Source organism: Notothenia rossii, assembly GCF_949606895.1.
Source record: "Notothenia rossii genome assembly, chromosome: 9".
Lineage (NCBI taxonomy): Eukaryota > Metazoa > Chordata > Actinopteri > Perciformes > Nototheniidae > Notothenia > Notothenia rossii.
Window position 1 is genome coordinate 36,970,928 of NC_136907.1, and position 14,732 is coordinate 36,985,659.

The 14,732-nt window shown below is 38.9% G+C and overlaps 1 protein-coding gene across 1 annotated transcript; it reads right to left on the reverse strand.

Moving 5' to 3' along the window:
* Positions 1-9,495: 9,495 nt before the first annotated feature.
* Positions 9,496-11,985, reverse strand: LOC307019861 (uncharacterized protein; the record flags this gene model as incomplete). Its single annotated transcript, XM_079650962.1, has 6 exons — positions 11,612-11,985; positions 11,008-11,082; positions 10,811-10,918; positions 10,488-10,535; positions 10,108-10,238; positions 9,496-9,918 (listed from the first exon to the last, which is right to left on the reverse strand). Exons 1-6 carry the CDS (start codon positions 11,700-11,702, stop codon positions 9,496-9,498), a joined length of 876 nt encoding a protein of 291 aa, XP_079507088.1. The 5' UTR covers positions 11,703-11,985.
* Between the last annotated feature and the right edge of the window lie 2,747 nt (positions 11,986-14,732).

Genomic DNA, 14,732 nt, shown 5'->3' on the forward strand with positions numbered 1-14,732 from the left:
GACTTTGAAACTCAAATTACTCAAAACGTACACAGTAAAAGTAGTTAATATTACGTTTGCAAGTAGTCTAAGAAGTACTAAGTACATACATGGCAGTTTCATAAACTACTTATGGAAGAAATGTTTTTTAGACCACATCAAAGTTAGACGAAAATGCTCCTTCTTGTTGTCTGGAGGGGACTTTGAAACTTAAATTACTCAAAAAGTACACAGTAAAAGTAGTTCATATTATGTTTGCAAGTAGTCTAAGAAGTACTAAGTACAAACATGGCAGTTTCATAAACTACTTATGGAAGAAATGTTTTTTAGACCACATCAAAGTTAGACGCAAATGCTCCTTCTTGTTGTCTGGAGGGGACTTTGAAACTTAAATTACTCAAAAAGTACACAGTAAAAGTAGTTCATATTATTTGTGCAAGTAGTCTAAGAAGTACTAATTACAAATATGGCAGTTTCATAAACTACTTATGGAAGAAATGTTTTTTATCCCACGTCAAAGTTAGACGAAAATGCTCCTTCTTGTTGTCTGGAGGGGACTTTGAAACTCAAATTACTCAAAAAGTACACAGTAAAAGTAGTTCATATTATTTTTGCAAGTAGTCTAAGAAGTACTAAGTACAAACCTTGCAGACTCATAAACTACTTATGGAAGAAATGTTTTTTAGACCACATCAAAGTTAGACGAAAATGCTCCTTCTTGTTTTCTGGAGGGGACTTTGAAAATGTAATTACTCAAAAAGTACACATTAAAAGTAGTTCATATTATGTTTGCAAGTAGTCTAAGAAGTACTAAGTACAAACATGGCAGTTTCATAAACTACTTATGGAAGAAATGTTTTTTAGACCACATCAAAGTTAGACGAAAATGCTCCTTCTTGATGTCTGGAGGGGACTTTGAAACTTAAATTACTCAAAAAGTACAAAGTAAAAGTAGTATATTATTATGTTTGCAAGTATTCTAAGAAGTACTAAGTACAAACATGGCAGTTTCATAAACTACTTATGGAAGAAATGTTTTTTAGACCACATCAAAGTTGACAAAAATGCTCCTTCTTGTTCTCTGGAGAGGACTTTGAAACTCAAATGACTCAAAAAGTACACAGTAAAAGTAGTTCATATTATGTTTGCAAGTAGTCTAAGAAGTACTAAGTACAAACATGGCAGTTTCATAAACTACTTATGGAAGAAATGTTTTTTAGACCACATCAAAGTTGACAAAAATGCTCCTTCTTGTTCTCTGGAGAGGACTTTGAAACTCAAATTACTCAAAAAGTACACAGTAAAAGTAGTTCATATTATGTTTGCAAGTAGTCTAAGAAGTACTAAGTACAAACATGGCAGTTTCATAAACTAGTTATGGAAGAAATGTTTTTTATCCCACGTCAAAGTTAGACGAAAATGCTCCTTCTTGTTCTCTGGAGGGGACTTTGAAACTCAAATTACTCAAAAAGTACACAGTAAAAGTAGTTCATATTATTTTTGCAAGTAGTCTAAGAAGTACTAATTACAAACATGGCAGTTTCATAAACTGCTTATGGAAGAAATGTTTTTTAGACCACATCAAAGTTGACAAAAATGCTCCTTCTTGTTCTCTGGAGATGACTTTGAAACTCAAATTACTCAAAAAGTACACAGTAAAGTAGTTCGTATTACGTTTGCAAGTAGTCTAAGAAGTACTAAGTACAAACATGGCAGTTTCATAAACTACTTATGGAAGAAATGTTTTTTAGACCACATTAAAGTTGACAAAAATGCTCATTCTTGTTCTCTGGAGAGGACTTTGAAACTCAAATTACTCAAAAAGTACACAGTAAAGTAGTTCGTATTACGTTTGCAAGTAGTCTAAGAAGTAGTAAGTACAAACATGGCAGTTTCATAAACTACTTATGGAAGAAATGTTTTTTAGACCACATTAAAGTTGACAAAAATGCTCATTCTTGTTCTCTGGAGAGGACTTTGAAACTCAAATTACTGAAAAAGTACACAGTAAAAGTAGTTCATATTATGTTTGCAAGTAGTCTAAGAAGTACTAAGTACAAACATGGCAGTTTCATAAACTACTTATGGAAGAAATGTTTTTTAGACCACATTAAAGTTGACAAAAATGCAAATTTTTGTTCTCTGGAGAGGACTTTGAAACTCAAATTACTGAAAAAGTACACAGTAAACGTAGTTCATATTATGTTTGCAAGTAGTCCTAGAAGTACTAAGTACAAACATGGCAGTTTCATAAACTACTTATGGAAGACATTTTTTTTATCCCACGTCAAAGTTAGACAAAATTGCTCCTTTTTGTTCTGTGGAGGGAATTTTGCCATTCTCAAAAAGTACACAGTAAAAGTAGTTCATAGTATTTGTGGAACAAGTTTATGAAGCAATAAGTCCTACAATTATTCTCATAAATTACCCTGTTCCTCAATCGCAAATAATAGAAATGAACCACATGCCATCCTTTACTTTGAAATCCAGCTTCCCAGGGTTGTTTTATTGCATTACCGTAAACCTGTATCTAATCGCGCACTCAAAATACAGTGGCGGCTGGTTTGACCAGGCAAAAGTGAAAGACGGCTGGCTTGACCGCAGTTAAAATGTCGGCCAGCGTTAGTACTGTCATGTGTAAAACAAAAGCGATTAAGATAACGTATAACTCACACTTTAACACCAACGTATGTAGCCGTAATTAAGACAAATATTTTTCACACACCACTTATGAGCTGATATAAATGTAGCTAAACTAGTTTAAGCTTATGTTTAACGTGAGCTAGCTAGCTAGCCGCCCGCAAGAATAATTTCACATTAATGTTGCTTTGCTGATTATGGCGAAAGCATTTCTCAGACTTAGAACAGTTCAGTATGTATGATGAACCATGCGAGTAAAGGCTTAAAAAAAAGCCCCAATTATTAAATCTAAGCAAAACATGTATCAGACTTTAGTGACCCAACTTACTTTGTCAGAGGATGGATCGCAATGCCGGTGGCAGCGTCTTTGGCCAATAGGTGGTGCTCTGAATGATGTAATTTCCTGTACCGATTATACAATAAAATATTAATACATTTCCTATATTTTGAGACGACCTAAGTAGCCTACGGACAAAAACAAAAAAGTATATATTGCCTTATAAAATGCAGAAAAGTTTAAACATCTAACATGATAATAATAAATAAAAAATAATTATATCTTAAACCAAAATAAATAAAATGGAAAATTAACCGACAACAACAATTTAACATAAATAAAACAAGGATTAAAACAAGGATAAGTTTGACTCAATGTTGTGTAAAGTACACGTTATGGTTAAAACAAATCTTTTTTTTTTTTTTTTTTGAACATAATACAGCTTCCAGCTTCCCGAGACACGAAGAGGAGACACGAACAATTCTTCCACTTGAAATGCGTTTAAACTGTGTCAGAGAGATGTTTAATCGGTTCATTTTAATTGGTTAATAATTGGTGTTTAATACTGGCAACTTCTAATTGTTGGGGTGGGGCGGCGTTCGACCCAGTTTCGATTCCGTAACCTTGGCGCACTGCCACTCCAACATCCAATCCCGACTTGAAGTTTAATCACGGGGACTGTAGTCCTAAACGATAGCTGGGGATTATGGGTAGTGTAGTGTCTTCGGCCATCCTAAACTCGATGATGCTCGAAAGGTCCCTTATAGGCCTACTTCTGTTTCCGGTTATTTTTATTTTGAAATTCAGTTCCTCAAGGACGGCAAAAAAGCCAGAGATTATAGAATTAAACAAATAAATAAAAACAAGGATAATTGTGTGTTATTGTTGACTAAATAACAGTGTGTTATTTTGAAAACAATAACAAATTAGAAGGAAAAATGAGCCCCATTTATTTTCCTCACAGACGGCAACAAAAGTCCGAAATGATACGATTTTAAATAAAAGCAATAATCGTGGCTTGATATTGAGTAAGAACATGTTTTTATGAACCACACAGCTTCCGGTCTTCCTATAACACGTAATGCCGTGAGACTACCAACAGAAATACATTGCTTTTAAGATCGTGCTGTGCAACACGAAAAAAAAGGGGAAAGACTACCAATAGAAATACATTGCTTTTAAAATCGTGCTGTGCAACACGAAAAAAAGGGGGAAATCGTGTTGGTGAACACGAATCAATAGATTAAAAATGGTGTTGGAGAACACGAAATGCCGTGAGACTGGGTTGTATACATGTACATTGAAGAGAGCAATGGTGTCATTTACATTTTCAGATGCAGACATGTATATTGGCTATTTGTTGATCTGCTATAAAAAAGATTGGCATCATCCCTCAAAAAACATAATCTCTTGACCTCTAGAGTCATAGCCGCGGGAAGTCATTTTACTTAGGGGGTGAGGCCAAAAGTGGGGAGAGATTTCAACAGTAACATGAACATAATAGCAACCGGCAAAAACAACCTGATCTCACCAGAATGCGTGACTCCTCCACGACTCCTTAACACCGCATTGCGTGGTGGAGTCACGGAATCTTTTATATTTGCGTGTCGGCACCACGCAAACAACCCCAATGTAAAGTGAATGAGGCTCCTTTGTCGTGGTGCACACACGCATTTCTACAACGTCCTGCAGTGAGCTTTTTATTCTATAAAACGTTTTAAAAATCTACTTTATAGCTTGTAGTAACTCACGGGAGGCTTCTTTTATTTTATTTGTATTCATAATCATTTTTATTTTTCGTCAGAATGTATTATGGTGCATTATTTACAAATGTTTGTTCTCAAAAAACGGTGCATTTTTATTAAATTAGTTATTTTTTAAGGAAGGCCAGAGCTTCAGCTGTGTCAAATAGATTGTTCCCTTTAGTTTACGTTATTTAAAAGACAATTACATTCATATTTGATCATTAATAGTAATAATAATCTTTTTTTTTATAACAACGATAAACCAGAAGAAGATGCCGTCATTACCACGGCAACGTTATGTCGCGCTTGACGGCAGTGACGTAGCCACGTGACGTTGCCCATGATCACGTCACTTTCATTCATTTCATCTCACAACGGACTACAGTAAGTATCTAAAATCAAGGGGAGTTTATTTCTTTAAAACACGAAATGATATTGCTTTTATTTATTCCACTGTAGCACAGTCTCTATAGCGTTTCATTCCTGGATATTATGTTGAGTTTTGTAGTGTGTTTAGCTTTTACAATAGGGTACGCGCAAGCAGGGCCGGCCCTAGACTTTTGGGGGCCCTAAGCAAGATTTTGTTTGGGGGCCCCCCTCACTCTAGCGCGTTCTCACTACACACAACACGGAACCAACTTTTGTCTTATGATGTTAGTATGAGCACACATATTGTACAAATAAGCATGTAAACACTAAAGTGGGACCTGAGAAGAGCAGCACAGTCTTTAAATTGACTACAAATAACTACCTAGGCTATAACTAATGACTATATAAACTCAGTGAACAGAAATATAGAAACTCCTCAGTCCTCAGTGACATATGTTTTGTTGTTGTGGCTCTGAGTCTGTACTACAGCACATTAGATTTGAAATGAAACAAGGACTATGAGGTTAAAGTGCATACTGTGACCAAGTATTAAATATGACTACTTTGTTGAAGTGTATGTTAATTTGTCCAATATTACATTTGATCCCCCATTTTAGGGGATCAAAAGTACTCTGACAAATGAACATAAACTTGAATAAAGTAGTCATATCAGATAGCACTGATGAACTGACAGTACAGAATAAAAAGACTGACAAAGTGACCATCACTGTTCAAAGATAGATATTTTTAATAAAAAACACTCAACACTAAATAGAATATATAAATAGATCCAAAAATACCTTTAAAGGATTAAATAATATGTGCAAAACAAACTGCTTAACAATGAAATGAAATGTAAAAAAACAAATGCAAATACAAATGTTCCTCTCGTACGTACAGTCAGAATTGTTCTCTTCTTGCTTTCCTGGAGGCAAAGTCATTGATGACCTGATCATAGGAGATCTGGCTGCCAATCTGGTGGTTTATGCTGATTATTGCCATTCCACTCAGGCGATCCTGGGCCATGGAGGACCTCAAGTATGTTTTTATCAGTTTGAGCTTCGAGAAGCATCTCTCTGCGGACGCCACTGTCACTGGAAGGGTACAGGCTATTCTCAGCGCTATCCAAAGATTTGGATAGATCTCACACAGCTCGTTTTCATTTAAGAAGGTGAGCATCTCCAATGTGGTCATATCTTCTTTGGGAAGCTCTGGAAGGCTTTGCATCTCCATGGCTAGCTCTCTCCAGTCAACGTCTGCCTCTTCGCCACAGGTCAATGTTTTTCCCAGCAGGGCACATTGGTCTGTAAGTGACTCATCATCTAGATTATGGAAGTTGTGAAGCACTCCAAACTTGTCTCTTACTTCCCCCAGGGACTTGAATCTGTCCTCCAAAGACTGGATGCCACAGTCCACCACAACATTAAAGAATCCTGTTTCCAGTCTCGTCATGGCATCAGCCACTGCCTCGTCAGCTGCCTCGTAGGCAAAATGCCTCTTTTTGCTCGGCAGCCTCTTTTCTTTCAGCACTGCCTCAACATTCATATTTCCACAGAGCTCTTTTGCTGTGGCCTGAGCATCTGTGAACCCAGTGGCCCTGTAGGTTACCAGCGATGCTTTGGTTTTGTCTAAGAGACTGACCGCAACATCCAGCTGCATGTTGACAGACTGAAGGAGCTTGCTAACTGTATTGATCTTTGACAGAATATCATACCAGACAACAGTGCAGATTTGGAATCTAAATGATCCAATTTCTTCTGCCAGGGATTGGGCCTCAATTCTGACCATGAGATCATTTGCGTTTTCCCTCACCTCTAGCAAAGCCTCCCTGACCTTATCCGTTTGGTAGCACAACGGCTCGATGCTATTCACTCTGCTCTCCCACCGCGTCTCACTCCAGGACTTGAGAGTGATGTCCACATGTTTTTTCAGGATGGTCCACCTCTGGGGAGAACCTGAAAACAAGGTGTACAGCTTCTGAACATTACCAAAGAAGCAAGTAGCATCTATTGATCCTTTGGCTGAATCCGCCACCATCAAATTCAGTGTGTGGGCTGCACAAGGAACATACAGAGCTCGAGGATTCTTCTCCAACAGCCTGGCCTGCACCCCTTTATTTCTGCCCTTCATGTTTGCACCATTGTCATAGGATTGTCCTCTGCAGTCCTTAAAGGGGATCTTCAGCTCCTCCAGCCTGTTCAAAATGAGTGTAGACAAACCAAGCCCTGTGGATGCAGGGGCTATGATGAACCCCAGAAAGTGCTCCCTGATCTCAGTCCTTTTCTTCACACTCACTGTTCGAATCACAACAGTCATCTGCTCCTGGTGGCTGACGTCTGGGGTGCAATCCAAAATGATGGCAAAATACTTGGACTCTTTGATTTCAGCCACCATTGCTGCAAGTATTGTGTCACTGATACAGGACATGAGTTCATTTTGGATTGTTTTACCCAAGTATGTAGTCAGGGCCGGCCCTAGACTTTTGGGGGCCCTAAGCGAGCTTTGGCTTGGGGGCCCCCCTCACTCTAGCGTGTTCTTACTACAACACGGAACCAACTTTTGTCTTATGATGTTAGCATAAGCACACATATTGTATAAATAAGCATGTAAACACCGTGGACCTAACCTCCTCTAGGGGGGTCCTCACCTCCTCTAGTGGGGTCCGGGGGCATGTTCCCCTGGGAAGATTTTTTTTAAAATATTGAAGTTAAAAGCATGAATCTGGTGCACTTCGAGAGAAAAATTAAGAGATCTATGGATACATCTCTCAAAACCCATATGAAACAAAACTGTAAACAGATTTTTCTTTATGGATATCTTACAAATCACTTAAAGGTGACCTATCATGCAAAATGCACTTTTGTACATGTTTTATTCATGAATATGTGTCCCCGGTGTTCCAGGGAACTCACCAAGTGTCAGAAAACACAACCCTCTCTATTTTCCTCCATACCCAAATCTCTTAAAAAGGGACTGCAACGGATCTGATACAGACTGATCCAGATTTGAACACTTCTATGACGTCACAGAAGTGGCGCTACGGCTATTGGGCCAACTCCACCAATCAGGAGGAGACAGCCACGGACATTGCCGTTCGAAAGCGCTGGAGACACTGTAGTACATATGCCAGGCCTGTAGATGGTGCTGTTCTCACAGAATCAGCCCATGCAAAGACAGTGTTAAATTGAGCGAAATGAGGAATGGCTAAAATGCATGATCTGTTTGGTATTTCGAAAAATAAAAAGTATAAATATGCCTTATATAGGTATGGTCCTACACTATATTTTTCAAATATAGCATGATAGGTCCACTTTAAACTGTATTCTTGTTTTGTCATATAGTATTTCATAACTGTTTTTCCTTTATTCTCTCTGGCTGTCCATCTCATAATGTTCACATAGAAACTATCAATAGGAATATCATTCAGAAGAATTATAATTTTTTGCAAAAATCTGTCACAAAAAGAGGTTGCACATTTAAATTCAGGTGTTGTTATGGCAACGTCAGTGGCCAAACAGCCACATTTACTGCTGCAAATACGTTCAAAGATGCTGTTGACATGTAAAGCAGTGGCAACTATGCCACCATTTCAGCTGACCTTTTCACATAACATCCATATATTTCAGTGCTAGGTTGATGCTTAGCTAAGCTAACTGTGAAACACGTTAACTGACAGGACTCCGGATCAACTGTATAGGCCTACTGTAAGGTAGCTTCTAGCTTCATGTCGAACAGTAAGTCAACATTTCCCAGAGAGCTTTCTTTGAAATCACCAGGTAACGCTAAAAAACATTACATTCAGATTGTATGACAAAGTCTGTATTTAATATACCTGGCTAGCTAGAGCTACTTGCTAACGGTTTAGCTTACCCCCACGATTCAAAGTAACGTCAACGTAGCTGTAATTTATGCTTTGCTTACATGTTCGCATAACTTGGAAGTTTACTGACATTTACATACCTTGTTTACCTGGCTCAAGTGGTGGCTCTGGGGTTGTTGTGTGAGCCACCACTTGAGAATTGTCGTATTTTTTAAGAAAATGTTTTCATATGTCCATCTTCAAAAACTCTGAGTCTGACTGACAGTTTATTTTAAACATTGTCACAGCTCACATGATAGGTACCTGTCAGCCAATAAGACAGATGTTTATTTCCATTCAACTCTCTGGTTGGTCTGGTGTCTTGCCTCTGTTGCATTCACTGAACACGGGAAATTACAATACTGCCGTCCTCTCTTGTGTCATGATGAGGTTCAGGTAAAGCACGGTTAATGTATTATATTATTGACTCAATAATATAATACATGACTTTGAGAGTAGGCAATCTAGGCATATTAACACAATTAATTAAACATACTTATCACGGCGACGATGTACTGAGATTTTTGTATTTTTTCAATTAAAAAAATTAAAAAATGTAATTTTTTTTTTTTTTTGCTAGGGGGCCCCTTAGTGGCTGCGGGGCCCTAAGCGGCCGCTTATGTCGCTTAATGGGTCGGGCCGGCTCTGTATGTAGTGTAATTTCCTCCACTGTCAATGCGTCTGATGTGTTCTTTCAGAACAGGGTCAAACTTGGCAATTAGCTCAACTTCTTTGAGGAAATTCCCGTTGTTGTGGTTATGCAGGGTGTCAACAGTCCCTCTAAGTCCCAGGTTCCTCTCTGCTAGAGATTGGATGATGGAAACCAACCGAATGAGCACCTCTCTCCACCTCTTCTTCTCTGCCTCCAGGAGGTACAACTCTGTTTTGTCTATTGTCTTCCCTTTTCTAAGACGGAGCTCTAGTTCCTTCCAAGTCAACACACTTTTCACATGATCTGGGCTGTTGTCGTGTAGCTTCAGTAATGCGCCAATATTCACCCAGTCCTGTTGTCCCTCTGTTATGAGCTTTAATGATTTCTTGGAAAACAACTTGCAGCAAAAGCAGTAGACTGAATCATTGTTCTTGGAGTATATTAACCAGCTTCGCTTAACTTTCTCACCATTTACAAGTGTTCTAAACATGTAATGATAATGAAAGCTTCTGTTGTTTGGTGTTTTCGGGAATACAAAATCTCTGTCCACCTGTACTGGCCCCCTAATCACCAGATCTGTATGTACGTGATCGTTAAGTAATGATGGCCACCCAGTTGGATCCATTGGTGAACCAGAGAGAAAAGGAGTAGAAGTTACAGAGGTAGGTGTAGTAGGCGTAATGGTACTGCTCTCAACTTCAATGGGTACAGAAATACCTATAGGGAAATTAATTTTAAAAAATAAGTTTTTGTTACTTGACATGTTTACAAGTTGATGTTCCTGGCAATGAACAACACAGTTGAATGATTGAACACAATAGTAATAATAATATTCATAATAATAATAATAATAATAATAATAATAAAAATAATAATAATAATAATACCATGATTGATTGGACATATAGTGCTTTGCTTTTCTTGACAAACAAAGTTAAGGTCTCTTTGATGTAGGCCTAAACTTACCAGCATTGTCAGAGGTGGTTTCTTCAGTGATGGAAGTTGATGGAACTGCTATGGAATAAAGAAGTATATCATTGTTTAATATATGACTATAGGACTGTCTCTAGATCAGCTGTCTTTTCACCACTATGGCGCTGCTTTTGAGATAGCTCCAAAGTGCTGATCCAGAATCAGTCCTTAAAAACAGGTATCATCAAACTCCTGCCCCATGCATGACAGATATTTATTATAAGCAATGAACAGCGAGCTTGCTCAATAGAACTTCGACAAATGGCAATTGTAGCTAGCTCTATGGGCTTAATCTATACACTTAACACATCATTTACCAGCATTGTCTGAGGCGGTTTCTTGGATGACATCGGAGTCACTGGTGCCAACAGCTGACCTTGTGGTTTCACATTCACCAACAGCAGCGGTGGAGGTTGATTGACCTGCTATGGAATAAAGAAATATATGATTCGTAATGTAATGACTTAATATTCCAAATTCAGAAAGCTCTCACTTTGGGCCCATTTGAACTCACCAACAGTGTCCTCAGTGGACGTTGTGGTGTGTGCTGGCACCTGCTGTGGGCTTCCAAAGTACTTCAGAAGTGCTCCTGAGGAGAGTATGTTACAGAGTTAAGCTTTATGGAAACAGACTTGAAATGGAACATCAAATGGAACATACTAGCTTTATATAGCTAATTCAATATTCAGCCCATGAATACTTGCATTTACATGAACTTAGAACCCACACAATGATGTTTGGATAGTTCGATAGATAGATAGATAGATAGATAGATAGATAGATAGATAGATAGTACTTTATTAATCCCAGGGGAAATTGGTTTACTTGGTCAAAATATGAAACAAGCACATATACCTAGCTAACATTAGCTACGAGTGTGACTTGCTGCCTGAGCTAAACTTTTCTAAAGTAAATTAATCAGTAACGTTAATAGCATCGCATTATTCTACAGAAAGGCTGAGATAATAATGATAACTTGGCTAGTTAACTAGCTGTAACGTTAGCTAGAAAGTAAGTAGTAGTAGTAAGTAAGTTAGAATACTCCCAAATCCAAGTTATCCAACTATTGTTAGTGGGACACAGGACAGGAGACAGAGCCATAATATGAAGTTACATACCTTTATTGTCTTGCCTTTTTTCTTCATTAAGTTTTCTATTTTTTCGTTTTTGATCACCAGAGGCGTATGTCCTTTTTTTGCCAGACATCATGCAAACTGAAGGCACCACAGTTGAGCGCTCAGCTTTGCCTGCCTGCTCGCTCAAGTTGTCACAGCGTTACAAATGTGCCACAAAACCAACCAATCGGAGAACTTGAGAAGGTCAATTCTGATTGGCTGGTCGTCTCCAATCATATCTTCTATCTGAGATAGATGAGAGTAACACCTACGCCACGACGATTGTTTTTGTACTCCAAATATTAAGCAAAATATGTCACATTATATAATGACTGTTACAGAGTCATCATTTTGAGAAAAAGGCCTTCAAAGTTTCCTCTTCTCTGGATCGATCTGATTAATTATTAGCAGAGCAAATTATCAAAATAGTACGGAGGGAAGATATTTTTGTTTGGATTACTGGTCTGGGGGAAGCCCGCGAGTGTGTGTGTGTGTGTGTGTGTGTGTGTGTGTGTGTGTGTGTGTGTGTGTGTGTGTGTGTGTGTGTGTGTGTGTGTGTGTGTGTGTGTGTGTGTGTGTGTGTGTGTGTGTGTGTGTGTATTTTTGCATTTGTGTGTATTGTGGGAAAACACTCGAGAAACACCGGCTGTTGTTATGCCTGCTGTGACGTCAAGTTACTCCGTTCTCCGCTTTTAATTATGCCGTTACAAGCTTCAAAGTTGTATTTATCATCTGAATTTGCCGAAACAAGTTTAATATTCTGAAAGCCAATACTTTGTTTATTTGAAATCAGATGAAAACAAACTGTAACGGACCCTGCCGTGTTATCTATGATTACTATACACCTTACATTCATCATTTCAGCGGAGGGAGGGGAAGTGGCGCTGCGGAACAGCAGAGTGGCGAGTGAGAGCTGTCATCCTCCCTTTACAAGCTTCAAATGCCTGTAGCTAATGAGATTGAATCAGTGTTCGAATTACCCATTTGCTTTCGGGGGAGCCCTATTTATTTATTTTATTGCTAATCATATAGGCAGACCTGAAAGATCTATATGTTTCCTGCATTAGGTCAACATTGATCGCCAATAGCTTGTTTGGTAGGACATCTTTTTTTCTCCTCTCCGAAATCTCGATCGCTTTTTCGTTTGCCTGGCCCTTATGGTGATTATAAATCTTTTTCCGCAGGTTATTCTTTTAATCACTGCTGACTTTTCCCTGAATCCTTTCTTGTGAAAGGTGCACTCCGGTGGATTTTTCTGCGAGCGGCAGAGAGATCAATATACTTTTTGCCTCTTTGCAAATCTCATATCCACATTCATCAGAAAAGATGGAGTGAGTGGAATGAAAAGCCATGGATAGCTTTCATTCCACTCACTCCATCTTTTCTGTGTCCAGTTAAAAGGCAGGTCATGGGCATCGTCAGGTTTGCTAGTGCAGGTGGCGCCGGCGGCTGTGGCCGTTGTTGAAGCCTCTTCAGGCTCCGCATCGGCAAGCCTCTCCCTCGGTGTGGAGCTGTCAAACGCGACCCTAACGCCGCTTACAGCCGGCTAGCTAAAAGTTGTTCCGTTCACGTTGTCATTTTTAGAATCCTTCGCTTCTTTGCTTGTGAATCCAAAAGCTGCGAGGCTTGGCTGATTTCGTTTCGCCATATTTTTTATGAACATTTCAAATACGCCGCCGGCATCGCCGCCGTAACCATAGCAACGTAAGTAGCGTAAAGAATGCAGCGCCGCCACGTACAGATGGCAACACCCAGAAATATTCACAAATATAAAACAAATATTCAGAAACTGTAATGAACAATGACTATTATTTATTTCAAGAACTTTTATTTACAGAAACTCAACATTTCTAATCTGTGTGACACAAATATGCAGCTCCCCCTATTTATCTCAAAGTCGGCCTTCAGGGGAGCTCCCTCCCTCTTCGGGGGAGCCAAGCTCCCCCTTGGCTCCCCCCCATTTCGAACACTGGATTGAATATAACAATCAAAAATAACAAAATATACACAGCTAGATCAGATCGCGTTTTAGATGCGACTTTAGAGTAGAGCAACGGTGTACTGAGATAAAAACATTTTTTAATTTAAAAAAAAAAAAATTGTTTTGCTAGGGGGCCCCTCAGTGGCTGCGGGGCCCTAAGCGGCCGCTTATGTCGCTTAATGGGTTGGGCCGGCCCTGCGCGCAAGCTAGCGGGCACGTTCAGCTAGCCTCCGGCTTTCCGGTCAAAGTTTGTAGCTGGATAGCATTTATAGTTTATACAGCTAAATAACATGAGCTGTCCCCGGCACAGTTGGATAGTGGAGGTGCCTGCTAGAAAAATATGTTTAAATGCTTGTATTTGCCCATGTGTTGTAAAGACAGTGTTCAACACAGAGTTGTAATAGTGGAATCGGCGATGGAGTGGAACAAAAATGTGGACCTGGAGTTTTTCCAGAGGATTTGACTGGCCAGTGGGGACATTGGGATTGTTACATTGTAGAATTAAAATATATAGTAGAAGATATAAGATATATAAATTATAATAAATTATGATTGCATAATAGAGTAATGCACAGATTAATTATTATTGCACTCTCTTCATTTTGTGTATTGTTTGTATATTGTGTCTGTATTGTTTGTATGCCATGTCCCTCATAATATAACAATATGCACAGTATAAATTATACAAAATTATCATTGCATAATAGACTAATGCACAGATGTTGCTGTTATTCTAAATAATCCTAATCATTTTTCCTGTTTTACAGCTTCTTTACAAATCAATATCACCAACACACACATATCCACACACACACACATATAAAACCAACGGCACTTTTAAGAGCCACTCTCTCTCTCACTGTCTCTCTTTCTATCACTCTCTCACTTTCTCTTTCAATCACTCTCTCACCTTCTCTTTTTCAATAGATCTCTCACTTTCTCTTTTAATCACTCAGTCTCTCTTTGTATGCCATGTCCCTCAACCCTGAAGTGAGGGTCTTTGAGGATCCCAATGAGGCCACGATGCACATGGCTGCATTGATTAGCGAGGCTCTTGTCCATGAGGCCAGGGTGAGGCTTTTCATGATCGCTGGAGAGGACGCTGGCGTTGACTGTTCGCTGCTTCTCCGCCTCTGTCACCCT